We start from the raw sequence: 27,734 nt of genomic DNA, 5'->3' as shown, positions 1-27,734 counted from the left end.
CTCAAAGTCTCAGGCATTACAGATTGTAATCTTCAGCCAATTTGATTCACTCTACGTATGAAGAAACAGCCGAAGCCTCTTGGTAAAGTTGATAAGCCTGACAATGTCCTGGCTTTCGTAATGAAGACTTATTTTCTTTGTTCATTCATGGGATGTGACATGCACCAAACAGCCAGCATTTGTAACACATTCCTAATTGCCCTTGAAATGAATGGCTTGCTCAGCCATTTCAGAGGGTAGCTAAGAATCAACCACATTACTATGGTATGGAGTCATGTGACCTGATCAAGTAACGGTAACAGATTTTGCTTCTCTGAAGGACACAAGTGAACATTGGCCATGATTTCCTGGTTATATTTGACTAACCTTTTAGTTTATGATTTAATAAATGAATTTAAATTTCACCGTTTGCCAGGATGTGAATTTGATTCATGGATTTAACCAAAATCTCTGGATTGCTAGCCCAGTGACAATACCACTTTGCCACCAGCTTTCCAATACCACTCATTCACTGCCTTCAGAATTAGGTGCACTCCGAACCCGGCTGTGCAATTACAGCTACAATATTAGTATCCATCTGAAAATATTAAATATTATACAGTGTTACCCTGTCAACAAATCAGAACAAATCCATTCTGCCAAGTTATCATCGCATCAGTCTCCTCTATCAGCAAATTATTGCTGAGAAGATCTGGCTAACTGTTGCACGGCTTTGACACCTCCAGACCTCGGCACTGCTTTGCTCCAAACATGAAACAATGAATTAATTCAGGGGCTGAGACACAGTGACTGCCCTTGACAACATAACTTATTTCACTGAGTATGGCATCAAGCAATCCTCACAAAACTGAAAGCAAGGGGGAATTGAGGGGAACATGTTCCAGCAGTTGGACACACATCAAGCATAAAACTGGATGGTTGCAGTGTTGGAGACCAATCACCTAAGTATCACTGCAGGAGTTTGTCCAGATGTTATTCCTAAACCAGACTATCTTATAGAGTCATAGACCCTTCAGTACAACTTGGTCATGTCAACTAGATATCCTAATAATCTAGTTCCATTTGCCAACATTTGGCCCATATCGCTCTAAATCTTTCCTATCCATATACCCAACCAAACGCCTTTTAACTGTTGTAATTGTACCAGCCTCCACCACTTCCTCTGACAGCTCATTCCATTCATGCACCACTCTCTGCATGCAATAATTGCCCCTTAGTCTCTTTTAGACCTTTCTCCTCTCGTCTTAAGGCAATACCCTCCAGTTTTGGATTCTCCTACCCTGGGAAAACAGACCTTGGCTTTTCACCTTATCCATGCCCCTTCTGATTTTATAAATCTCTATAAGGTCACTCCTCACCCTCCAACACTCCAGGGAAAACAACCCCAGCCTATTCATTCTCTCCCTGTTGCTCTAACCCTCCAACAGTGGAAACATCCTTGTAAATCTTTTCTGCCCCTTTCAAGCATTAGTAAGGGGAAATGTAGAGTAATATGGGTGGGGGAATAGGTCTGGGGGGGATACTCTTCGGAGGTTGGTGTGGATTTGTTGGGCCAAATGGCCTGTTTCCACGTTATAGGGATTCTATGATTCTATTCTATGACGTTTAACAACATCTTTCCTATAGCAGGGAGATCAGAACTGAATGTAGTATACGAAAAGTGGCCTAACCAATGTCCTGTACAGCCACAACTCCTGTACTGAAAGCACTGACCAACCAAGACAAACATATCAAATGCCTCCTTCATCACCCTGTCTACCTGTAACTCAATTTGAAAAGAACTATGAAGATGTACCCACAGGTCTCGTTGTTCGGCAACGCTCCTCAGTGCATAAGTTCTGTCCTGATTTGCCGTAATAAAATGCAACACATCACATTTACTGAAATTAAATCCCATCTACCTCTTATACTGCTGTAACAATTATGCACTGCTTAAGATCAGAAATGCGGCAGTCCATTTGAAGATTGTACAGTCTTATTCGCAGTTCTCTGATACTGAAACTGTATGGTTAATATTAAGGCTTGGCAAGCTGAATTAGTGGGGCTCGAAAGCTGAATTGCCTAGTCAGCTACATTGCTGTGGTTGGGATGGTAGTTTATCATTACTGAATATTCCAAATCAAAATCCAAGGGCTTATCATGAACCAGGAACGTAACTAACTCAATGATATAAATGTGGTTATAAGAGAAGGTTAGAGGCTGAGTGTTCTGCTGTAAGCAACTCATTACCTTACACCTTAAAGTCCATATATCAGCCACTTGGCACACATTAGGAGTTAGATGGAATAGTCGTTCCTTTCCCTGTCACAAGGTTAGGGTTAGAAAAACCTTTTAAAAGGCTCTGAGTGTACTTGAGACCAGTTAAGAATGGACACCAAATGTTGGCCTCACCAATAATGCTTTCATCAAATGAAGGCTCAAAAGAACAAGCTTAAGGTGGAGGAGGAGACAATGATCTTATGATTAACCTTGAACTGAGGAAATGTAGCTGTGATAAAGAAAGGATAGTAATCATAGCAAAAGATGTTTGTTTTACTGTCCAAAATTCTAAGGGTACCATATTATCATGTTTTCCTTAGTAACGTTGCATCCAGACCTTACATGAGGTTCCCCAGTATAGACATCTCAAATCATGAAGCATCTCGATGAAGACTGCTGGACACATACCCCTTCTTGTTTCACTCACACTTTTGTCTGACCACAATGAGGTTATTTGAAAACCAATCTCTTCCTTTGGGAATATTTTCTTTCCCAGACCTGCATGAACCTGAACAAGGTTTTCTTAAATGACTAAATAAATATTACATGGAACTACTGGAAATATAATGTAACACACGCATACACAGATTAGAAATAAGAAGGTGAGCCCAAAAGGATAAAATGAAAACAATTTTATGGATCAGTCTCTGAATTGTTTATGAAGAGCGGATAGCTGAATGTTGCTGTTGTTGCAGTTGAGCTTACTGGTCACCTGACACCAGGCTATAGTCCAACAGTTTTTAAAATCACAACCTTTCGGAGTGCAGCTCCTTCATCAGGTGAAGTCTTCACCTGACAAAAGAACAACATTCAGAAAGCTTGTGATTTCAAATAAATCTTCTGGACTATAACCTGGTGTCTTGTGACTTGTGACCTCGTCCACCCTAGTCTAACATCGTTACCCACACATCAGGTTTACTGGCAGAATAGACATTGATAGCTGAACAGTTGGTTTCACAATCATGAGTTTCGAACTTTGGTTGGGTTGAGATTCTGTAGTTATTAGTAGTTCTTATGCCTTTGACCACGACCGAAATCCAGCATTCTGTGTGAGAGAGAATCCTTTTCATACCTTGTTCCCTTTTGTCTGGTTTGCATTACTTTGAATAAGCGTGGATATTTACGTGCAACACAGAATTAAACAGGGGACAGTTCTTTGACTGTGACCTTTATAGCATGCTAACAAACACACCTAGGCAAAAGCGATGGAGCTGAAACTGACTTTTTAACCCCGTCCTTACATATTTCTCAAAGGGAAATAAACAGAATGTATGCAGAGGGTAGCTTGGTTATGACAGTAAAATCATAAGAAATAATATTCTGCAATCCATTCCTACTCTCTCAGGGCAGCCAGCACTGAAACCTACTCCCATGCACTGCACTTTGAACTAAACTGTCAATTAACCACTTAATACATACCTACCCATTGAGACCCCATGTGCATTGATATTCATTATGAAACAAGTGAAAGGGCAAGTTGACATTCAGGATGCAGTAATGGCCAAGATATGGAGTTTGTGCTAATGAATAAATAATGCAGGAGAAATTTAATTGTTATCTGTGGTCACGTGGCAGAGTTCCACAAACTTTGGTTGATTAATTTGAGCTCGCAGTACCACAAATACTACCTCTGCAGTCCACATGGCCATTTTCTCCTATCTGCTCACAACAAAATGAACTTAGTCTGCTTGGTACTGCTTGGAGCATTGTTACACAAATTAAATTCTTTCCCTTTGTGTGACATAATTTTAAAAAAAACTGTCAAACACCTGTGTGTCAACATTGGTGAAATATGATTTCTTGAACTTCTGTTTCCTGCCCCTTCTCCTGGTGCACCTGTCTGACTTGAAGATAGAGGCTCTTTGCTCTGAATTCACTGCTGATTGCTGAAGTTTCCTGGTTTGGGAACGCTAAGGGCTGTGCAGAAAAGCATTTGTCTGCACATGCACAAGAATCAACTTGGCAATCAGAAGATGATATAGCATCATGGGTACTGTTTGAGGGGCACAATAGTTAGTAAGTGAAAGCACTTTGAGTGGAGTTTCCATTGACACATATTCACTCCCAGTAATGCTCCTGCCTTGAGTCAATGCCTCACTATTGCTACCTGTCTGTTGTAAAGTATCTCAGTGGTGATTAGTGAGGCCCTGTAATCCATGATAAAGGTATTTAAGTTAACACATTGGTGTCAACATCCAGAGTCTGCTTCGTAGTGTCATGACTGACGTGGAGTTGTTTGAAATAGAGTCACAGAATCATACAGCACAGAAACAGATCTTTTGGACCAATCAGTCCATGCCAACCATAATCCAAGCTAAACTAGTACCACCAACCTGTGCTGGCCCATATCACTCCAATGTTTCTTATTCATGTACTTAGCTAACAATCTTTTAAATGTTGTAACTGTACTTGCATCCATCACTTCCTCAGGGAATTCATTCCACACACACAAACCACACTCTATGTAAAAAAAAAAAGTTGCCCTTCATGTCTTTATTAAATCTTTCTCCTCTCTCTTAAAAATATACCCCCCCAGACTTGAAATCCACCACCCGAGAGAAAAGACATCTGCCATTCACTTAATCCATATCCCTCATTATTTTATAAACCTCTGTAAGGTCAAGTATCAACCTGTTACACTTCAGTGAAAGAAGTCCCTGCCTCTCCCTATAACTCAAACCCTCCATTCCCAACAACATCCTGGTAAATCTCTTCTGAATCCCGAGATCATGGAGGTCCCTGCACCACCGATTCACTGATAATTCTCTATGATTTCTCTATCGTCTACATGATGCACATAGTCCATCTCAGTATCTGGCTAAGTTGCTGATGAATTTGAGCATTTCCCCCTCTCAAGCATGGCCTTCTAATTTCAGAATCTGCATCTAACTGAGTTGAGATTATCGGCATTAGAGACACTGACAGTTTAAATCATAATCTTGGCAATCACTCCACTTCTCAATATTCACCATAGTTGATGAAATGAAGTCAGCATCAGGACGTCAAAAGTATTTGTACTTTTGGGGTGGCACGGTGGCTCAGTGGTTAGCACTGCTGCCTCACAGTACCAGGGACCTGGGTTTGATTCCCGCCTCGGGCGACTCTGTGTGGAGTTTGCACATTCTCCCTGCACCTGCGTGGGTTTCCTCCGGGTGCTCCGGTTTACTCCCACAGTCTAAAGATGTGCAGGTAAATTGCACATAGAGTTAGGTGCATTAGTCAGGGGTAAATAGGGGGAATGGGTCTGGGTGGGTTGCTCTTCGGAGGGTCGGTGTAGACTGGTTGGACCAAAGGGCCTGTTTCCAAACTGTAGGGAACCCAATCTAATCTTCTGTCATCAGCTATCTTTGTCCTTCGCCTTGTACGTGGGGTGAGCTTAAAGCAAACATTTAGCTAAATCAACGAATGTACTCCTTTTTCCTGAGCGGCCAAATGAGTGAGTCACCTAAAATGAAATGAGAGTTATTACCTAGAATAGCATTTATTGTCCATTCTTAATGTTGCTGAGAAGGGGGTGGTGAGCTGTCTTTAGGAACTGCAGGATTCTGACAAAGCAACAGTGAAGGAATGAAGACAGATTTCCACATTTCTGTGGACCTGGAGTCACGTGTAAGCCAGACTGGGTAAGGATGCCTTTCCTTAATGATATTTGTCTATCAATCTTATTTTTAATGCCAGTTTCATGATCACCTTTGGGCTCAATTTTAATTCTAGATTTATTAATTGAATTTAAGTTTCATCAGCTGGAATGAGATTTGAACCCATATGTCCAAGGCATTTGCCTGGGCTGTTCGATTACGAGTCAAGTGGTATTACAACCATGCACTGTTTGAGTACAATATTTCTGCTGTTCACCTTGCCAGCTAACTCTAACTTAATGGGCAAGGTTTCTCACTACTATCACTGGGGAAAATGTGTGTCTATCCCTGAGCCTGACCTTGCCTATCAGTAAGTCCAACAAATCCCAACCATAAGAATTAATTGCAGGAATGGATTTGAGATTGCAGATTCTAATCCACTCAGTTTCCAAATCTAGAGGAGGTGGTGGTGGTGCAGTTATTTGTAGACAATTAATACAGAGATCCAGTTAAAATTCAGGGGACCTGGTTTCTTAATTCACCATTGCAAACAGTGGACTATGTCATAGAGTCATGGAAACGTACAGCACAGAAACAGACCCTTTGGTTCAATTCATCCATGCTGACCAGATACCCCAACCCAAGCTAGTCCCACCTGCCAGCACCTGGCCCATATCCCTCCAAACCCTTCCTATTCATATAACCATCCAGATGCCTTTTAAATGCTGTAATTGTACCAGCCTCCACCACTTCCTCTGGCAGCTCATTCCATACACATACCACCCTCTGTGTGAAAACGTTGCCCCTTAGGTCTCTTTTATATATTTTCCCTCTCACCCTAAACCTATGCCCTCTAGTTCTGAACTTCCCCACCCCAGGGAAAAGACTTTGTCTATTCATCCTATCCATGCCCCTTGTGATTTTATAAACCTCAGCCTCCAACGCTCCAGGGGAAAACAGCCCCAGCCTATTCAACCTCTCTCTATAGCTCAAATCCTCCAACCCTGGCAGGATTTTTAAAAAAATGTCAGTAAGTAAGAGTCTAAATGATGATTCTGAAACCATTGTCAATTGTCAGAAAAATCCATCTGATTCACAAATGTACTTGGGCAAATGTAGCTACCATCCTCAACGAGTCTGGCCTTCAACTGATGACAGACCCATAGCAATATGGCTGATTTTTCACTGATCTCTGGGCAATTTGCAATGGGCAATAAATGCTGGCAAAGCCAGTGATGGCCGCATCCCATGAATGAATTGACAAAAATAATAATTCACTTTAGAACTCAGAAACGGCATTTCGATTAATATTGAAGCCAATCTATCTCATCTGGATGAATTAGAAGAAGTGACATTAATTATCAATACCGTTCTATTAGGTAGGAAAACTTATGCAGAAACTAATGCATGATAGTAAACTAACAAAGTAGCGAGGGCAATCGATGTACAGGTCAGAACTTTTGAGCAAGGTACATTGCTAAATGAATTCTTTAAAAAAAACCTATGTTCCAGGATACTATCCAAAAATCCTTGGTTTGCATGGAATGTAGTAGCTTTTGAAGGCTTTCAAAATTTTTTAATGATATTTTGGGAATTGATCAGATGGAAACTTATAGATGCTAAACAGGATTAAGAATTTGGCCAATTAAGCAAGCTGGACAATGACAGATGGTTTTTAATGTAGGTGCATAAATCAAATGCATTTCAGAGCAGGAAGCATCAACATGTTTCTGTGGGCTTGTTCTACTCACAGATGGTGGGCTGGGCAATGGCAGAGAACTGTAAAGATTCAGGGAGGATTTTGTCCCAGGCAAACTGACATTAACTTCTTAAAAGTAATTAACAATGAATCACAATGGTATAGTCAGGGGAAATTAAAATACGCTGGGGCACAATGTACCTGCCAGTCAGTGAAAGAAATCTAATGAGTTACAGGGCATGTGTGCCAGTTTTTCAAGGCCACAAAGATTTGTAATAAAGCTGCAAATTGACATGAAAAAGCCTACTCCACAATCTTACATATATTACACCTGTGGATCTGTGCCAGATTCAGGACCACGTGTGCCAGATGGTCTACTGATCATGTCACTACTGTGGGTCGTTGAGAAAAGATAGAGAAGGAAGACATGAATGTGATTATTGATGATAGTTTCAGTCAAAGTTAAACTGGCATCAACTCAACACATCAAATGTAGCAGTAAAAGCAAAATAGCTGCTTGCTGGAAATCTGAAATAAAACAAAGTACTGGAAAATCTCAGCAGGTCTGGCAGCATCTGCAGAGACAAAGAAACAAAGTTAGTTTTTGAGTCATGTCTGATTAGTTCCAAAGAAAAGTCACCTGGACTCGAACTGCTGATTGGAGGCAGATGTTCACAGGTAAAGGGACGACTAGAAAAATGGGAAGCCTTCAAAAGTCAGATAACGAGAGTCCAGAGACAGTATATTCCTGTTAGGGTGAATGGAAAGGCTGGTAGGTGTAAGGAATGCTGGATGATAAGAGAAATTGAGGTTCTGGTTAAGAAAAAGAATTAAGCATATGACAAGTATAGACAGGAGTGTTCGAGTGAATCCTTCGAAGAGTGTAAAGGCAGTAGGAGTATACTGAAGACGGAAATCAGGAGGATAAAAAAGGAGACGTGAGATAGTTTTGGCAAACAGGTTTAAGGAGAATCCAAAGGATTTTCATAAATACATTAAGGACAAAAGGACGGAATAGGGCAAGGCAGCCTGTGTGTGGAGCCACAGGAGATTGGAGAAGATACTAAACGAGTATTTTACATCAGTGTTTACTGTGGAGAAGTACATGAGAGGTATAGAATGTAGGGAAATAGATGATGACATCTTGAAAAATGTCCATGTTACCGAGGAGATAGTGCTGGATGTCTTGATAAATCCCTAGGACCTGATCAAGTATACCCTAAAACTCTGTAGGAATCTCAGGAAGTGATTGCTAGGCCCCTTGCTGAGATATTTGTATCATTGATAGTCACAGGTGAGGTGCCGGAAGACTGGACGATAGCTAACATGGTGCCACTATTTAAGAAAGGTGATAAGGAAAAGCCAGGGAACTATAGATCGGTGAGCCTGATGTCAGTGGTGGGCAAGTTGTTGGAGGGAATCACGAGGGACAGAATTTACATGTATTTGGAGAAGCAAGGACTGATTAGGGATAGTCAGCATGGCTTCGTGCATGGGAGGTCATGTCTGATGAACTTGATTGAGTCTTTTAAAGAAGTAACAAAGAGGATTGATGAGGGCAGAGCGGTAGACGTGGTCTATATGGACTTCAGTAAGGCATCCAAAAAGGTTTCTCATGGGAGACTGGTTCGCAAGGTTAGATCTCATGGAGAACTAGCCATTTGGATACAGAACTGGCTTGATGGTAGAAGACAGAGGGCGATGATGGAGGCCTGTGACCAGTAGAGTGCCACAAGGATTGGTGCTGGGTCCACTGCCTTTCATTATTTACATAAATGATTTAGATGTGAACATAGGATGTATGGTTAGTAAGTTTGCAGATTACACCAAAATTGGAGGTGTAGTGGACAGCGAAGAAGGTTACCTCAGATTACAATGGGATCTTGATCAGATGGGCCAATGGGCTGAGGAGTGGCAGATGGAGTTTAATTTAGATAAATGTGAGGTACGACATTTTGGAAAGGCAAATCAGAGCAGGACTTATACACTTAATGATAAGATCTTGGGGAGTGTTGCTGAACAAAGAGACCTTGAATTGCAGATTCATAGTTCCTTGAAAGTAGAGTCACAGATAAATAGGATAGTGAAGACAGCATTTGGTATGCTTTCCTTTATTGGTCAGAGTATTGAGTAAAGAAGTTGGGAGGACATTAGTTATGCTGCTTTTGGAATATTGCGTGCAATTCTGGTCTTCCTATTGGAAAGATGTTGTGAAACTTGAAAGGGTTCAGAAAAGATTTACAAGGATGTTGCCAGGGTTGGAGGATTTGAGCTTTAGGGAGAGACTGAATAGGCTGGAGCTGTTTTCCCTGGACCGTCAGAGGCTGAGGAGTGATCTTACAGAGATTTATAAAATCATGAGGGGCAAGGATAGGATAAATAGACAAAATCTTTTCCCTGAGGTGGGGGAGATCAGAACTAGAGGGCATAGGCTTAGGGTGAGAGGGGAAAGATATAAAAGAGACCTAAGGGGCAACTTTTTCAGGGGCAGAGGGTTGGTGCGTAAATGGAATGAGCTGTCAGAGGAAGTGGTGGAGGTTGCTACAATTACAGCATTTAAAAGGCATCTGGATGGGCAGATGCCTTTTATATTCTATATGAATAGAAAGGGTTAAGAAGGATATGAGTGGAGTGCAGGAAAATGGGACCAGATTAGGTTAGGATATCTGGGCGGCATGGATGCCCAAAGGGTCTGTTTCTGTGCTGTGTATCTCTATGACTTTATGACAGTACGTTAACTCTACTTATCTCTCCATGGATTGCTTGCAGATTCAGATACTGATTTTCTCAGCACATTGTTTTTAAATACAAGTATTGTCATTGATTTAAGGTACGAGTCAATACAAACAATGTCCGTTGTGAAAATATTTTAACATATCAAAATTCACTTTGCACGCATCTGACACAAAATCGAAGGCAACTGTTCTGGTTATGCCACGATTTTAATTTTAATTTTAATTCGATCGGAATTTCAGACATCTTCAAAGGCATGTTCCTGCATGGATTTGAATAAAAGTGAAAGGGTGAAGTCTCAGATTTCAGGTTACATAGTCAGAAGACAGACTCCATAAGTTTAACTTGTTCTTAACTGAGAAGACAGAAATCAGACTAGAGAGAACATAGAGATTCTGTTTATTAAATCACAGCAGAGGTTTTGCATTTGATTGTGTCCAGACAGTCCCTCAGGAAATAAAACAATAGGAGTTCTCCGTGATTGAGACAATTGTACGTTGACTAGTGAAGGAGTAGAATTGATGGGTAAATGACTTTTTCATGTTCTTTTCTTGCTTCTATCTCTGAGACATTTGACAGCTTTTGATGATTGGTGATGATTGTTGGAATATATAGACCTGTTATGTAAGCATGAAGATTGAGGACATTCTGGAAAACACACTTATGTCACCTCAGAGGGATTGTTTTTTCTGAGAAAACTGCAGTAAACGTTTGTTTTGTTCAACCCTCTGATAGGATTGGCTTACACAGGTTTTAGGCATTTAGGGGGAGAATTTCCCTTTCTGAGGGAGAAACAGAAGTCAGGACTGTTTATGAGTTGGAACCCCATCCCTGGTAATGAGGGCTGTGGTGGGCAGGGAACAGTCATTCATTGATTTTCATAAAGTGTCCCTTTAATTGTCTCAAGAAAAAAAAAACTGCCGATGCTGGAATCCAAAATAGCCAGGCAGGAGGCTGGAAGAACACAGCAAATCAGGAAGCATCAGGAGGTGAAGAAGAGCCCTGAAGAAGGGTTACACCTGAACCATTGACTTCTCCACCTCTTGATGTTGCCTGACTTGCTGTGTGCTTCCATCCTCCTGCCTGTTTACCTTTCATTGAGGTAATCAAGCGAAAATTGGATGATTATTTCAATAGAAACAATTGGTGAGGGGACAGGGAAAAGGCAGAAGAACAGCATTAAGGCAAAATGCTCACTGGATAGCCAGACAGATGTGATGGACCGAATGAACTCCTCCTGCATCGTAAAATCTCTGTGATTCTATGTTGGGATCTTGTACGATGGCTAACCCAAGTTTTAAAATACCTTGCCGGGTGAAAATAAAAACAATTATCTCTTGACATTACAGATAGTTCTTCAATAATGTGATGGTTGCATTCTTGTGCAATCCCGTGTTACAGAAAAATTGCATTTTAGAAACAGTGCTTAAAGATTGCTCTGTATTTTCTGCAGGTTTCCAAAATGATAGCAGTTAACATAAATTTTAATACCTTTATTTGTATCAGACATATCGGAATAGATGCCAGTTTGAGGGAATGTATTTGGGTGGATTGACTTCATGTGAGACTCCATCTGTCCATTTAGATGCTAACAGAGCAAATCATAGTGGCAAATCCATACAGCAAAATATGACTCGAGTGAACTGCTTCAACATATATTGATTTTAATCAGAAAATCAGATTGAGTAAATAATTTCAAAACAGTCTGTGAGGTAGATGCACCTTTCTGTAATTTCATTGTGTCATCTTATGACAGGCCTGAGCAATTTGCTTTTACTTGCTGAAACAGATTCACCACAAAAATCAATACTTGATTCTCAAGTTGCACTTTTTTCCAAGATAAGATTTTTTTCTCTCTGTGGTTTATTTTACTGTTCTGTTATTTCTTATCCCATTCAATTCTGTACTTGGTTTGAAGTTCCCTGTTCTCACCACAGCAATGCTGACTGAACAAGAAAGAAATGAGCTAAGGCTGATCAACAGCTTACAGACATTTCAAAATTAATGTTCATGAACCAATGACAGAAAGGAATTAGACTGAAATTGCAGCAGGAAATATGAATTCTTACAATTTAAGTGCAAGTATATCCAAAATTCCATGACAGGAGAAGCTGAAATAAGAAAATAAAAGCAAATTATTTCTCCACAGATGCTCCCAGGACTGCTGAGTTTCCTGAGGACTTTATTTTCTTAAAGTATGTAAAATTCTGCTTGCAGCTGTGTGAAATTTGTAAATTATTTAAGAGGCTGAACAAGAGTGAAAACTCAAGATATTTTTCTCATGTATTGTGCGGATTTATGCATATGTGCTTTATTAGTACTATTTTAAAATCTTGTGTTCTTGATGGAAGTTTGAACTCTCCTGTAATGCTACTTTTTAACTTAACTTTGGTGGACGTTTGACATTAATAGATTCTAGAGCTTCAGTATAATTTCTGGGAAGTCATTCCATTAATGTGCAAACTGAAGTTTACTTAGCTCAAATTTATAATAATCTCGAATGAGACTGCAATTTACTTTTACAAGACATAATGGAGGTGGAGTGGTATTATAACTGGACCAGCAGTCAACAGGTTCGGGACAATTGGGAAGATGGATTCATATCCCATCATGGCAGCTGGTGACAGACTCAGTAACAGTGATCATGAAATGATCAGAGATTGTTGCAAAAACTGTAATGCTCTTTCAGAAAGGAAAACCCTTGATTTTACCTCATCTGATCTACATGTCGCTCTAGATTCACAGCAATGTTGATGACTCTTAACTTCTCTCAGAAATGGCCTTACAAGCAATCCATTCAAGGGCAATTAGGAATATGGAACACGTGCTGGTTTTGTCAGTGACATCCATATCCGATGAAAAAGAAATTAGAACAAAAGTAACTGTGGTTAAGTATTTTCCACAGACGTTAAAAAAAAAACCATTTTGATATATTCTTGAAAACTTTGGTTCAAAGCTGCAAAATGCAGAAACTCAAACTCCAAACAAAATTAACTTGTTCTGAATATTTTCAAAGATTGTAATTCCACTTCCTGAATAATATAACTTAATGTTTTTTCAATACCCCTATCAAATTAATTGATTAGATTAGATTCTCTACCGTGTGGAAACAGGCCCTTCGGCCCAACAAGTCCACATCAACCCTCCGAAGAGCAACCCACCTAGACCCATTTCCTTACATTTACCCCTTCACCTAACACTATGGGCAATTTAGCAAGGCCAATTCACCTAACCTGCACATTTTTGTTCTGTGGGAGGAAGCCGGAGCACCCAGAGGAAACCCACGCAGAGACGGGGCAAATGTGCAAACTCTACACAGACAGTTGCCCGAGGTGGGAATTGAACCCGGTTCCCTGGCGCTGTGAGGCCGCAGTGCTAACCACTGAGCCACCGTGCCGCACCGTGTCTCTTTGGTGGTCTAGTGGTTAGGATTTGGCGTTCTCATTGCCGCGCCCTGGGTTCAATTCCCGATGAGGGAGATTAATTCTTGTTGCATTTAGTTCCCAGGCCCATTGATTTGATTGATATTAGTCAGTTCCAATCTCCAAACCTAGTGATAAACCTTGATCATTCTTGTCAAATATGGAGAAGCTTAATCCAGGGGTTGGACTATTCACTTCACCATGAAAATGCAGCACAGCAGTTTATTTTGCTTTGCTGCATTCTCATTATGTAACTCTTCCTTCTCACTCAGTGACAGTAGAGCAGGCCCTTAAACCAACGTGGTTTCAGATGGAGGGGAACAGGCTTAGAGGGGATAAAACTTCATAGCTGGATGAAATCCATCGCAGATTTTCAGTGAAGTATCTCTCTGGCCACAGAAAGGCACAAGATTGCTGCTAACATTGTACTGAGGGGTAGAATTAGTCTGAATTTGAGAGGAAGGGATTAATCAAGAACAGTCAGCATGGTTTTGTTAAGAGGAGGTCAAGCCTGACAAACTTGATCAAAATTTTCAAAAGGTGACCAAGTATATAGATAATTTCTGCATTTGGTGTGCATTGATGAGGCAAATTCGAAATGTTTAGGATTGATGGGACCTTGGGAGCATGGACTCGAACTTGGTTAAAAGATAGGAGATGAACAATAGATATAGGTGGGCATTTGTCAGATTGGAAATGAGTTGAAAGTGTTGTTTCCCAGGGATTGATCTTGGAACCCTTGCTTTTTTCTGATTTATATAAACAACTTAGATATCGGTGTTGAGGGCAAAATCTCTAAATTTGCAGATGATATTAAGATGGGAGAATAGTAAATTGTGAGGATGATGCTGAACGAGTTGGTGAAATGGTCAGACAGCTGACATATGAATTTCAATGCAGAGTAATGTGACATAATGCATGTCATTCGCAAACATGGTGAGATAAAACAGGCTCATTGAGACAACTTTCAAGGGAATATTGGAACAGAACGACCTTGGGCTTCACATGCATGATTCTCTGAAGGTGGCAAGGCAGGTTGAAACAGTTGTTAAGAAAGCTTATAGAATTGTTGTGTTTACCAACAGAGATATATTGTATAAAAACAAGGAAGTGAACCTACAATAATTGGTCAGACCACATCAGGAATGTTGTGTTGAGTTCCGGGTGCCTTAAAAAGGAAGGATGTTAAAGCCCTGAAGAGAGAGAGAGGGGAGGGACATTTACGAGAATAATACCAGGAATGAGGGATTTTCGATATAAATAGAGATTAGAGGAATTGGGCTTATTCTCCTTTGGATCAGAAAAGATTAAGAGGTGACCTTATTAAGCTGTTTAAAATTATGAACAATTTTGAAAGGGTAAAGAAGGATATTTTGTTTCCACTAGTTGTTATGTAAGAAATGAAGGGTCATAATTTCAAGATTGTCAGCAGAAGAGCTAAGAATGAGACGAGGTGAAATGTTTTCACTTGGAAAGTTGTTAGGATTTGGCATGTGCTGCCTGGGAGAGAGTTGGAGGTGGATTCCGTAGAAGGTTTCAAATAAAACTGCAAATATATTTCAAAGTGTCGAATTTAGAGGACTAAGGAAATAGGGCTGGAGAATGGGGCTAGCTGGGTAGCTCTTATGGGAGCTGGTACAGACACAATGAGTCAAATAGCCTCCTTCTGTACTATAACATTCTATGATGGCAATGTTTTTGATGTAGTTAGCTTGGACTTCAGTAAGGCTTTTGATTATGTCTCAAATAGGAGGCTGAAAGCAAGGGTTAGAGCCCATAGGATGCAAGAAAATTGGCAAATGGATCCACAATTGGCTCAGAGGCAGGAATGGAAATGTGTTGCTGGAAAAGCGCAGCAGGTCAGGCAGCATCAAGGTTTAGGAGAATCGACGTTTCAGGCATTAGCCCTTTTTCAGGAAGGGCTTATGCCCGAAACGTCGATTCTCCTGTTCCTTAGTGCTGCCTGACCTGCTGCGCTTTTCTAGCAACACATTTCCATCTCTGATCTCCAGCATCTGCAGACCTCACTTTCTCCTCAGAGGCAGGAAGCAGAGGGTGAATTCAGGCATGTTTTTCTGGCTTCAAGTTTGCGCCCAGTGGGATGTCAAAGGGATCAGTGTATGTTTTTTTTTAATGATTTTGACTTTAATATAGGCGGGCTAATCAATAAGTTTGCAGATGATACAAATTGTCTGAGATAACGAGGATATTGATGGACTGATCAGATGGGCTGATTAGTGACAACTGGAGTTCAATCCAGATAAATGAGAGGTGATGCACTCGGGCAGGTCAAGCAGAGCAAGGGAATACATATATGGTAGGACCCTGTGAAGCACTGAGGATCAGAGGGACCTTGGTATGTATGTACACCAGTTCCTTAAGGAGGGATAGACAAAGTGGTTAAGACAGTATATGTCATACTTCCCTTTATTAGTCAAAACATACAGTTTAAGAGCAGGGAGGCTATTCTGGAAGAGTCTCAAATATTGGTTAGCCAACAGCTAGAATATTGTGTGAAGTTCTGGAATTCACATGATATGAGTGATGTGAGTGCACTGGAGAGGGTGCACAGATGATTTATCAGGATGTTGCCTGGGCTGGAAAGTTTCAATTAGGAAGAGAGATTGGATAGATTGGAGTTGCTTTCCTTAGCGCAGAGGAGATAGAGAAGGGACATGATTGAGATACACAAAATTGAGGGACTTAGATAGCACAGATAGGAAGAAACTTTTCCTCTTGTTGGAAAGATCAATTGCCAGGGGGCTGAGGTCGAACGTTGGGGATAAGAGGTTCAGAGGAAATGTAAGAAAGAACACCCAGAGCATGGTTGGAATCTGGGACTCACCTTTTAAGAGGAGTAGAGATAGAAATCTTCATAACATTTAAGAATCTTTTCAATGTGCTTTCACAAGACATACAACCCTTTGGGGCAAGTGCTTGAAAATGGGATTAGAATAGTGATGATTTTGTATTTAGAAGGCCTTTTGAGGTCACCAAGTGAGCTGGAGGTAGTTATTTGGTTGGAATGCTGAATTGAGAAGCCACGTTTCTAATTAGCCTGTGACAAGGCTTCATTGAGCGTGCATGATACACAACCATACCCCCAATGCTTAATTTACAATCTTCCAGAAACTAGTTCTATCCTTGATCCCAACATTTTGAACAATGAGATTGAAATCAACATTTTCTACTGTTCAGAATAAAGCTGAAAATATATTGTAAATGTCGTCCTGAAGCTCTACAAATCTTTCATTGAATTTCCACATAAAATGCTGCACGAAAGTTGGCCACTTCAGCATGATCCAGTGCTAGTGCTGTTTGCGATTGAAAACGAGGGTGCATTATAATTCAGTGGGTAAGCACACTTTGAATAATACTGTACATGGACATCCTGTACTGGTCAGGAGGTCTCAGATTTTAGCTTTCACCTGTGCTGAGTTTAGAGACTTGACCGTTGATATAAATGATGGTTGCTGAAATCAGTTTCTCGGTGAGAGAGAGAGAGAGAGAGAGTGTGTGTGTGTGTGTGTGTTTCATGCTTTTCTCATGACATGTTTGGAACTGGGTATTTATTCAAGCAGGAGACCGGCATGCGAGCCCCCTCGTGCCTTGTTCCCTCCAGCAAAGTTTAAAATCTGGAATAGCAAAAGCCTTAGTCAGACTTCCTGCATCACCAGCAACAGAGGTGGTTACAGAGCCAGTGATGATCACAAGGACCTCATCCTACAGCCACTGGCCTAACCCTGGTTAAATGTGGTCTGTACAACAAGTATGGTTTCCTGGGGTGGGGTCATTTCTTGTTCAAAGCTAAGAGCCATCATTGCAGCCAGCACAAATCATGCTCTCCCTGAGATCCTCAGCCCTGCAGAACAATTCCTGCCATGACCCAGTTTTATTTTGGTTCTGTCCTTGGTCCTGGACTTTGAGCAGCTGAAGGAAGGAGACATAATAGGTCTCTTGCTGACTCTAAGGCTGGCAAGTGAGACACCTAAAAATCCAGACTCATCTCCAGCCCTCTCATCACAACCCTGGTCTGTGCTCCTTCACCGTGTAATGTCAGGTTGTTTAATGTACGTTTGTGGCCTTTAAATGAGGCTGGAATTGGACTCGACTGGGATTTCTGCATGATTGAAAGCCTTCTGACACTGACTATTCAGGCAAAAATATGTGGAGGTAGGCTACTTAGTAAATGTACTGCACTGCTGCCAATATCTGAAAAATGATACACTGCACTTGAGACGAGAATTAAATCAGGAAAAATGAAGGTCTGAGTGCAAGAAGATTTACAGCATACTGCTTTGTCACTAACTAAAGTTCACAACTGTAGTGGTGATATGTATCAATAAGGGTTTATAAAAATTCACAAATAAATTGGGATTAATTACACTTCTGCTGGATGCAAAAGTCAAATATCTTATAAAAGCTCAGTTTGTATAATGTTCTCAGATAAATGCTTTTCTACTTGTTGCTTTCATCACATCGCTTGGCTGAAATGAATCCCCCTTTAAATGCTTGCCGAAGCTTTGACCTTGAAGTCCAACATAGCTGTATACTATTAATTTGATTTTCCCCTTGAACAATGACTGTGTTGTGTAAGTTTCCTCCTGTCAAGCTCACTGTCTGTCGGACACTACCATTGCCTTGCTTGTAAACCTTCCATGTAAGAATTACATGAGAATTGCATCACTGCACACATTTCCAATTTTAATATTGCATTGGCCACTTAAATCAGGGTTTCCCAAAGTAAAGATTAGGTTATCAAATGGGGTCACAAGTTGAAACATTGGTGTCATGTGTCATGGTGTCAAAGATGGCATGGTGGCTCAGTGGTTAGATTCTCAGGTGACTGTCTGCATGGAGTTTGTACATTCTCCCCGTGTCTGAGTGGGTTTATTCCCGGTGTTGTGGTTTCCTCCCACAGTCCAAAAATGTGCAGGTTAGGTGGATTGGCCATTCTAAATTACCCATGGTGTCCAGTGATATGCAAGCTAGGTAGATTAGCCACGGGAAATGCAGGGTTACAGGGATAGGTCAGGAATGTATCTGGATAGGATGCTTTTTGTGGGGTCCATTTGAATTTGATGGGCCTAATGGCCTGGTTTCACACTGTAGGGATTCTATGTGCTCTGAGGCAGCAATGATCAAATTCTAACTGCTGTGCTCACCCTCCAAAGGGTCCTGCCTCTCATTCATTTCCAGCCTCCATCCCACTCTCTCAGTGAAGAGCTGCAACAATTTTTAAATCTCAAAATGATTCACATTAGGAAAGTGTTTGGGAAGCACTGGTGTAAGTACCACTTTTGTAAGGATCATCAGGTAATTTTAAGGTCAAGGTTGGTATTAAAAGCATTTAATTTCATGTATATGTATTGTATATTATATATATTTACACACACATAGAGGGGAAAATGCCAGAAAAGTGTGAAATGTGTCTTTATTATCTGTTCCATGATGTTAATGGTAGTCTGGAATTCATCAAGAAAAGGTTAGTTTCCTAAGTACAAAAATAAGAAAGGAGTAGGATAGGTAGGATAGGACCATTGGGCTCTGACGTTTACGTAGCCAACCATAGAAATACATTGGACATTACAAAAATAAATATTGTCACGTATAGTGAAACAGAGAAATCTGTTAAGTGGAAAACGATGACAGTTAATTAAAAGACTAACAATCATTGGTGCTTTTTCACATCCCAAATGTTTCACACAAGATATGAACCTAAGGAGAGCTGGGGACAAATAATCTCAAATTTATTTAAAGAAGAGGGTTTCAAAGAATAAAAAGAAAGGGGTCCTGTGTTGGTGAAGGGGAGTCAGATTGAAATTCCAGTCTCATTCACTGAAGGTGCAACAGAAATGTTGGAGCATGGGGTGGGAAGTAGTTGAGGTTTGTTGACCAAGAGCTGGGTGAATGGAGTGTTGCGGAGAGAGGATTATAGGACCAGGGATGTTAAGCGATAAGGTGACTTGAGGCTATAAAGAGATACTAACATTGGAATCCCCAATGATCTGGGCTTTGAAGAGTCATTAGGAAAATAGAGCGAAATTGGCAGAGATGAAGTTCTTGACAGTGAGAGAAAAAGTCTGATTTTCCAACCAGGGTTTGAATGGTGAAGCAATAATCTCACAAGTCAGCACCAAAAATCTATTTACATGTATTTTCATGTATTTGCATAGTATTATTGACTCATGTCCCCTTATTGATGTGCAGTTTCCCTTTTGTTTCTTGCACCAGATAGAAACTAGATGTCAACAATTTCCAGTGTGAAAGTCAGAATGATAATCGGGCAACTCCAACTCACCGTTTACACCTCTGGGCCTCCATCTTGGACATCAGTGGCCAAGATGTTGGGGAGTGCTCCATACGCATCCCCTGACATGAGGCTGAGCAAAGATACATTACAGTCCACTCTTTCACAGAGGCCATGAGAGGAGCAGACGATAGGCTTGCTGAAGATGATGCTCTGCTTTTTAGATTGGTTTGGGGATGCCTTGCAGGACATTCCAGACAGAGTGTGCCACATAATCCTAGCATGCTTTGCTCTGCACAATTGGAACAGGTAAAAAGGAGATTGATGGATTCTGAAGAGCCAGGAGGGTGACAGGAGATTTGATTAGAAAGATGAGGATACAGAGCAGGATGAATATTACCTTCTGCATGATAGAATGCTGCAGCATTAGACATAATAAGCAGGACAGGAATTAACTGACAGTCGGTTCTAGTAGAGGTGAGCTGGATGCTGTCAATCACTCATTGACTGTAAATCAGTGTCACTTGAAAGGCATGAAGTCCCCATCTGTTCTCGGAACCAAATGCAACTTTTGTTTGTTCTGTTTTTTTTTCACTTTCGCTGTTGCTGAATAAAAGAGATGATTTACAATTATTGTAAGGCTTTCCAGTATGTATTGCTGCAAAACACAACACAACTGAGAAGTTGGTCAGCTACACTGAGCATTGGAGAAGAAGCAGCCAGAGTTCAAAGATGGGATGACATTAAGGATGGATAACCTGTGTACCTTGGTCCCTAAATAGCAATATATTTGCTATATGTGTATGTACTTGCAATGAAGCATCAGTCATTCCACCTCTGTGCCCTTTTTGTTGCCTCCCATGTCATGCATGAGAAGGAAATGATTAAAATGATGCCAGTGCCATAACGCCTGCTAGTGCCGAGCACTTCTCCCTTTGGCAAAAGAGAAGCTAGGAATAGTGGGTTGCCAGGGAGACATGGGGTGTAGCCAATGAAATGTGTTTTGGAAAATAGCATGAAACATTTCACTCGGGTTCAGAGAGAGAAACTCTTTATGAATCGCATTGAAATTAACACTTCATTAATTTCTGGTTAATATTCAGTCAAAGTACGCAGATGAGAAATTGAACCATGAGGAATTAGTGCAATGGAAGTCATTGGAGTGATAGTTGAGGTGGAGGATAGGAGCAGGAACATCTTGAACAACCTAGATTAGGTTAGATTAGATTGCTTACAGTCTGGAAACAGGCCCTTCGGCCCAACAAGTCCACACCGACCCGCCGAAGCGCAACCCACCCATACCCCTAACCTAACACTACAGGCAATTTAGCATGGCCAATTCACCTGACCTGCATATCTTTGGACTGTGGGAGGAAACCGGAGCACCAGGAGGAAACCCACGCAGACACGGGGAGAACGTGCAAACTCCACACAGCCTGAGGCGGGAATTGAACCCGGGTCTCTGGCGCTGTGAGGCAGCAGTGCTAACCACTGTGCCACCGTGCCGCCCACCTAAGTGTATGGATTGCAGTATCCAGTTTGGGTTGGTACATGAGATGGTTAGAGCCAGAGCTGATCAAAGCACAGAAAAGAATTTTGATCTAGAAAGGCTGAGCAAGCATTGAGAGAGAAGTTATGGAGGTATAAGCAGGGCAGACTAGCTATGTGGAAAATGTGAACAGTTCATAACATTGTTTGCAATTGCTGTTTTTTTCATTGAGAGTCTGTCGGAATCTCAGGGTTCATTCAGGGAAACAAGGGTGACCTCAGGCACAAAGTACTTTTGATTGTGAAGAGATGGAATCGGAAACTGAAATCTGTGCAAAATAGCACAACAGTGTTGCAGACAGACTCGCTTAGCCTGAGACAGTGGTTAAAGAGAGACGTTGAGTTTCAGGAGTGTCTTTGTTGTCAGACTAGAAGGAACCAGCTTTGGCTTTGGCAATGTTACGCTGAAGAAATTTACAGCTGAACCGAACTGAACATTTGAACTGTAATCTGAAAACACAAAGGCAGTGATGAAATGTAGTAAAAAATGTTGCTTCTGACCAATTAAACAAAAAGCTCCCACACAGATACCACATTTGGAGGACTCTTGTAAAACAAAAAAAGGAAAAAAAAACTGCCTAATTGTTTATAATTTAATAGTATTTTTTCACCTAAGAGTGAAATTTAACACATTTTTTCCCAATAGTCTAAAAGCTGCTTATTTGTGACGCAGTTTTCATGACTTCTTGGAATACAGATAGAATTAATTGAATGGAGTATTTTTCCCAAGCATCTTTCATGTTACACAATGCTATTTTCAAAGTTAATGAGATACCAACCCATGCAAATAAACTGAAGCTGCTGAAATAGCTTTTTCTTTTGCAACAATTGTGTAATCCATGACTCAATTTTGGTACATCATCTATTTTGAAGTCCAAACCTGATATTTGCACACCTTTAACTGTTAACCTGTGGTGTTGAGCAGCAATTCAACAGAATAACCTATTGATCTGCTTGTTAATAATGTACTAATCAATGAGCCAGACTCAATTCAGGCGTCTCTAAACATATTTGATCTGTTTTGATGGAATAAATGTAAATCACCAGAATTTGTTGTGACACAACAAATGGGCGGCACGGTGGCACAGTGGTTAGCACTGCTGCCTCGCAGCGCCAGAGACCCGGGTTCAAATCCCGACTCAGGCGACTGACTGTGTGGAGTTTGCACGTTCTCCCCGTGTCTGCGTGGGTTTCCTCCGGGTGCTCCGGTTTCCTCCCACAGTCCAAAGATATGCAGGTCAGGTGAATTGGCCATGCTAAATTGCCTGTAGTGTTAGGTAAGGGGTAAATGTAGGGGTATGGGTGGGTTTCGCTTCGGCGGGTCGGTGTGGACTTGTTGGCCCGAAGGGCCTGTTTCCACACTGTAATCTAATCTAATCTAAACAAGGGTTTAGTGTCATTAAGGACATACTTGAATCCTTTCTATCAGTTACTTTATAAAATGGACCTAGATGGATGGAATTAAGGCAGATTAATTATTTTTCAATTGCTGAATTATAGGAATTGAAACTTTTAAAAATTTGCTACTTCACTAAGAAAGTTTACGCTACACACCACAAGTTCACAGTACAGGGCAACTTCGATTATCTGAACGACACAGGCGGGGAGTATTTTGTTCAGATAATCGAATGTTCAGTAACACAGTTTACCCAAGCACTGGGACCTTGAGATCTTGTTCGGATAATCGCTGTTCGGATATCCGAGGTTGTTCTGTATTAAACACCACAGCAAACTGGTGAAAATATATTCATTTTGAAGACTTTTTTTTTTGTTCCTTTCTAGTCCTTTTCTAAAACATATCATTGCTTTGCAGCGGATGATGGCTGTGGAGGGACATTGCGTGGACAGAGTGGAGATATCTCGAGCCCCAATTTTCCATCAGTTTATGAGAATAATGCGGACTGCACTTGGACTATTCTAGCTGAACCTGGTGATACCATTGCACTGGTCTTCATGGATTTTCAGTTAGAAGATGGTTATGACTTCTTAGAGGTCAGCGGGACAGAAGATTCATCAATATGGCAAGTATATGAATATACTTCTCATAATGTGACGTGGTGCTGCCATGGGCTGTCTGTTGTGCATTGATTGTATGTGGAAAAAATACTTGGAAAACTGAATACGATTTTACAACCACTGAAAGGTTTCTTTTTCTGGGTGATACTTCCTTTTGTGACAGTTATTCAGTATTTCAGTTGTTCTTCAGTATTTCTACCCCAAAATCCCCTCTTTCCCTCAGTAATAAATTCTTGGAAAGTGTCTGTTCTAACATGAAAATGAACAGATTTATATTCCTGTAATTTCTTCTGAAACCTGTGCTTGTATTCTTAATTGCAACCTTCACAGACTATCATGCATACTGAGGCTTTGTTTACCTGCATAATTCACACCTTTCTACCATATCTAATAGACAGCATAAAGACTGAATGGGAAAAAAAATGTGCATTCATTACGCAAACTAGTTGTTAAACTGGTGGGTTGTGTGCTTTAATTCATTTGGAGTTGGTATCTACACAGATTACTATGTATAATGTGATCAATTTGTTTTAAAAGGATTCGCCTCTGAAGGTTGCTTCCTCTATATAAACAGATGGCCATTGCTATAACTCTAAGTAGTGATATATTGTATTGGCTTTTTTGTATATGTGTATCCACCTGTTGCCTTCCTGGGGAAAGGTAAATGTATTATTCACGCCATGAATTTTGTAGCAGTGCAGAAACATGACTTTTAGATGGAGTACATTAGTGAAAAGGAACATTTGTCAGGTTGAAATATTTAGATGGAGACAATCTTCTTGTAAAATGTTCCTGACAGCTTGACCAAGATTTAACTTCACTGAAATGTGGATTTTTGCATGTGATATTGCCTCTCCATGGAGGTGGTGAGAAGCAGGGAAGCAATTGGGCAGGTTGGCCCTGGGGACAAATTCACTTACTCACTCACTTCTCACCACCTAACTGATAAAGTTGTGATCAAAAAAGTTCAAAGGTGATCTGTTGCCCTCTCGTCGTTTAATGCCCTTAAATGCCATTAATGAACCACCGACAGTCAACTGAACTTATCACCTCCCTAGCAAGTTAACAAAGGTGATTCCTTCCCTGGCTGTGACACACAGGGCGACATTCTGGGGAGGGGGTGGTGGGGACACCTCTAATTGCCCCAGTTTGTTGTCAAGAGAAGTCGCTGCTGGAAGAGAGAGGGTTAGCCTTTGGAGCTCAGCGGGGACAAACAATTCATCAAAATGCCAAATATAAGGACATATTCTTCATAAAGTGATCTGATGCAAATGTGGGTTGTCTATTGTGCACTGAGTTCATGTTGAAAACGCACTCTAAAGATTGCAGATGAGTTTAGTCCTACCTGAAAGTTTATGTTTTCCTGAGTGACATTACCTTTCATAATGGTTATTTGTTGTACCATCTTTCTACCCCAATCTCCACTCTCTCCCTCAGCAAATAATCTTTGTGAAGTGTCTGTCCCTGACACTGCTCACCCACAAGACCATCCCACACAAAAAGTCAAAAAAGAACCTACCTTCCCACTGCTGTATACCCTAAGAGGTACCGTGGCTCTGAAAGAGCCTAGCTTCTGATTGACCAGTAACTACTGGTGACCCAGGGAGCCATGTACAGGCCTGTGATTCACCAGGAACTTTGTTCACACAGCCTGTCAGCTCTTAATGATTGGATGGGTTGTCTTGGTATTGGAATAGTCACCAACTAAAAGGGGCTTGCCCCTACATGTCAAAAAAAGGGTACATTCCACCCAACGTGTGAATCTTTTAACATTCAACCATAACCGGAAATGATTGCAGATCTAATTCTGAAAAGCTGTGGCTTGCATTTTGGTAAAATAAAGTCTAGAATGAGTACCACAGCATTTGTGTTTTGCTGTAGTGTTTGAACAATGCCATTTACAGGTGGAAGTCATGAACAAATTAAAAGCTATTGATGTGTGAAATTTTAAAGTACACCGCTGTGTCACCAGGTTTCATGGTCTTGGTCACAAGCTTATTTACAGTGGGATGAGTTATTGAGTCTATTACTGCTGTATGTTTTATTATAGGGAACAAAACTCTACCAGAGTTTTACAGATTTTTATTCAGAATTGTGTCACTTCGCAGTAAAGTGATGTTTACTACTAACCTCAAATGCTCAGAAGAAACTCGAAATCTCTGTGGCATTGATTTCATTGTTGCTACTTGTATTGAATTTAGTGCTAAATCAAGGGAATCTCCACACATCTAACAACAATGATGTAATCAAACAGCAGAAGTAACATATTTAATAATTTTCACACAGTGAGCATGAGAGTAAGGTATAGTGATTATATTTTTAAATAAATTTTACATGAATGGAATTAGAGAAAGTGAGGACTGCAGATGCTGGAGATCACAGTTGAAGAGTGTGGTGCTGAAAAAGCACAGCCGGTCAGGCAGCATCCAAGAAGTAGGAGGATCAATGTGTCCTGGTGGAAGGTGGATGTGGGAAACCGTTTTCTCTGAAAAGAAAGTTGGCTACTTACGTGTAAGAGTTTTGGCTGCAAGTTCCAGATCAAAAGTGCTTGGTTAGAACCTTGAAGAGGCTCTTCAAAGTTGGGAAAAGTCTAAATTCAGTTGTGTGACTGATTAAGGAAGAGGCTACCAAATTTTCAAGACTGGAAATTGAAAGAAGCAGTTAAGTTAAACATACAGATTTGACATATAAAATGTTAATATTTCTGCCATTATTGCAATCACAAATCCATATCTGATCTCGACTACAAAAGTTTACAAAGCCTTATTCAGGAGGTAAAGGAAATGAGCACAGTTTAGGGAAAAATATATTATGATTGATCTCTGCTGTTTACAAGTTTACCAAGCCATGCTTAGACTGACTTGTTCATTCTCATCTATCACAGGAAGTGTTATCTATGTTGCATACCAACAGGAGGGAAGTGATAAGCCTGGAACTTTAACACTCTTAGCCTAGTACCAACGAGTTAATCATTACATGAGGAAGTGAGAAAGGGTAGCAATGTCTTAGGTGTTTGAAGCAGTGCCCATGTGTGAATCAGCATGGATCCACCACAAGAGGGGTAAAATTCAACGTCGGGGCATATCATAGCTATTATTGAATTTGCTACCTGTATACAGCTCACATTTTCCATAAAACCTTCTAGTTCAGTGTAATGCTTAAAAATCTCTCAAGTTACATTTGCTTTCCAGAACAATGTGACATTCCCCTGTTTCTATTAGCCTATTTCTATGTACAGTGTATTTTAGATTAATTGTTCTGATGTTAGGCCTATTCATTTGGCCTAAAACAGGCAGGTGGACGTTTACATTGCCCTGATTTACTGCCTTGCCTAGGAGGTGATAGAATCCAATTCTCCATGATATGAACTAGCACAAGGGCATTGAACCACTTCTTATGGCATTCATTTCTACATGGGCATGTCAAGTCAAACTTCTGTCAGTGTCATTTAAAGGAGATGAAAGAAGAGTTAGTCAGTCATTATTAAAATGAAATTGAAGTTCAAAACCTGAATGAAGCCACCCATAAAATGTCAATAGTTACCTTATTTGGCCAGAAAACACAACTGAGTCATTATCATTCAGAGCAATTTGTTTCAGGTTTTAGAGTGCTTGATTCACAAGCAATTTTGCAACTTGACATCATCTCAACCTTTCAACTAACTGGCATGCTATAATTGTTTTTAAATTTTTGATATTTATCTGAATCATTGTATCTCCTCAATTTAGATTGTTCCCAAAATACTCTTAGCAAAAGATTCTAAAGGAACTGAGGATGCTGGAAATCTAAAACAGAAACAGGAATTGCTGGAGAATCTCAGCAGGTCTGGCAACATGTATGAAATGAAAGCAGTGTCACTGTTTCAGATCCGGTGACCCTTCATTAGAATTGATCACTGGATCCGAATCATTGACTCTGCTTTCTCTCTACAGATGCAGCCAGACCTTCCCAGTTTCTCCAGCAATGTCTGTGTTTGTTTCCCAGAGACTCGAACTTCCTTTGAGTATCAGAAAGGTTTGATGAATTTTTAGATTTGAAATCTTTAATGCAAGAAAGAACTAATGTCATGTTAATGTTATCACTTTTAAATATTGAATTTTTTTTCAAGCAGAAATCCATGTTGGGTGATTGCACGTAAGGAACTTGAATGCCTTGCATTATTCCAATCATTCATGTTTCTAATTGAAATAGCATCCCATTGAATTTCATGGCCGTGGCTGCAGCAGTGA

The 27,734-nt window shown here is 40.6% G+C and overlaps 1 protein-coding gene across 1 annotated transcript in view; it reads left to right on the top strand.

Moving 5' to 3' along the window:
* The window catches only part of csmd1a (CUB and Sushi multiple domains 1a), a 734,676-nt gene extending 711,094 nt beyond the window's left edge, over positions 1-23,582 (top strand). The window contains exon 5 of the mRNA XM_087976899.1: positions 23,303-23,582. Within this exon, the coding sequence (XP_087833025.1) occupies positions 23,303-23,577 (275 nt within the window). The 3' untranslated portion in view covers positions 23,578-23,582. The remainder of the gene's footprint in view (positions 1-23,302) is intronic.
* Positions 23,583-27,734: the final 4,152 nt, after the last annotated feature.

The sequence above is a fragment of the Chiloscyllium plagiosum genome, unplaced genomic scaffold, assembly GCF_037043375.1.
Source record: "Chiloscyllium plagiosum isolate Xiang-an unplaced genomic scaffold, Cpla_swu_hap1 HiC_scaffold_30, whole genome shotgun sequence".
Classification (NCBI taxonomy): domain Eukaryota; kingdom Metazoa; phylum Chordata; class Chondrichthyes; order Orectolobiformes; family Hemiscylliidae; genus Chiloscyllium; species Chiloscyllium plagiosum.
Note: the sequence above shows the minus strand (reverse complement) of the source record. Positions and strands in the feature narration are given on the sequence as shown.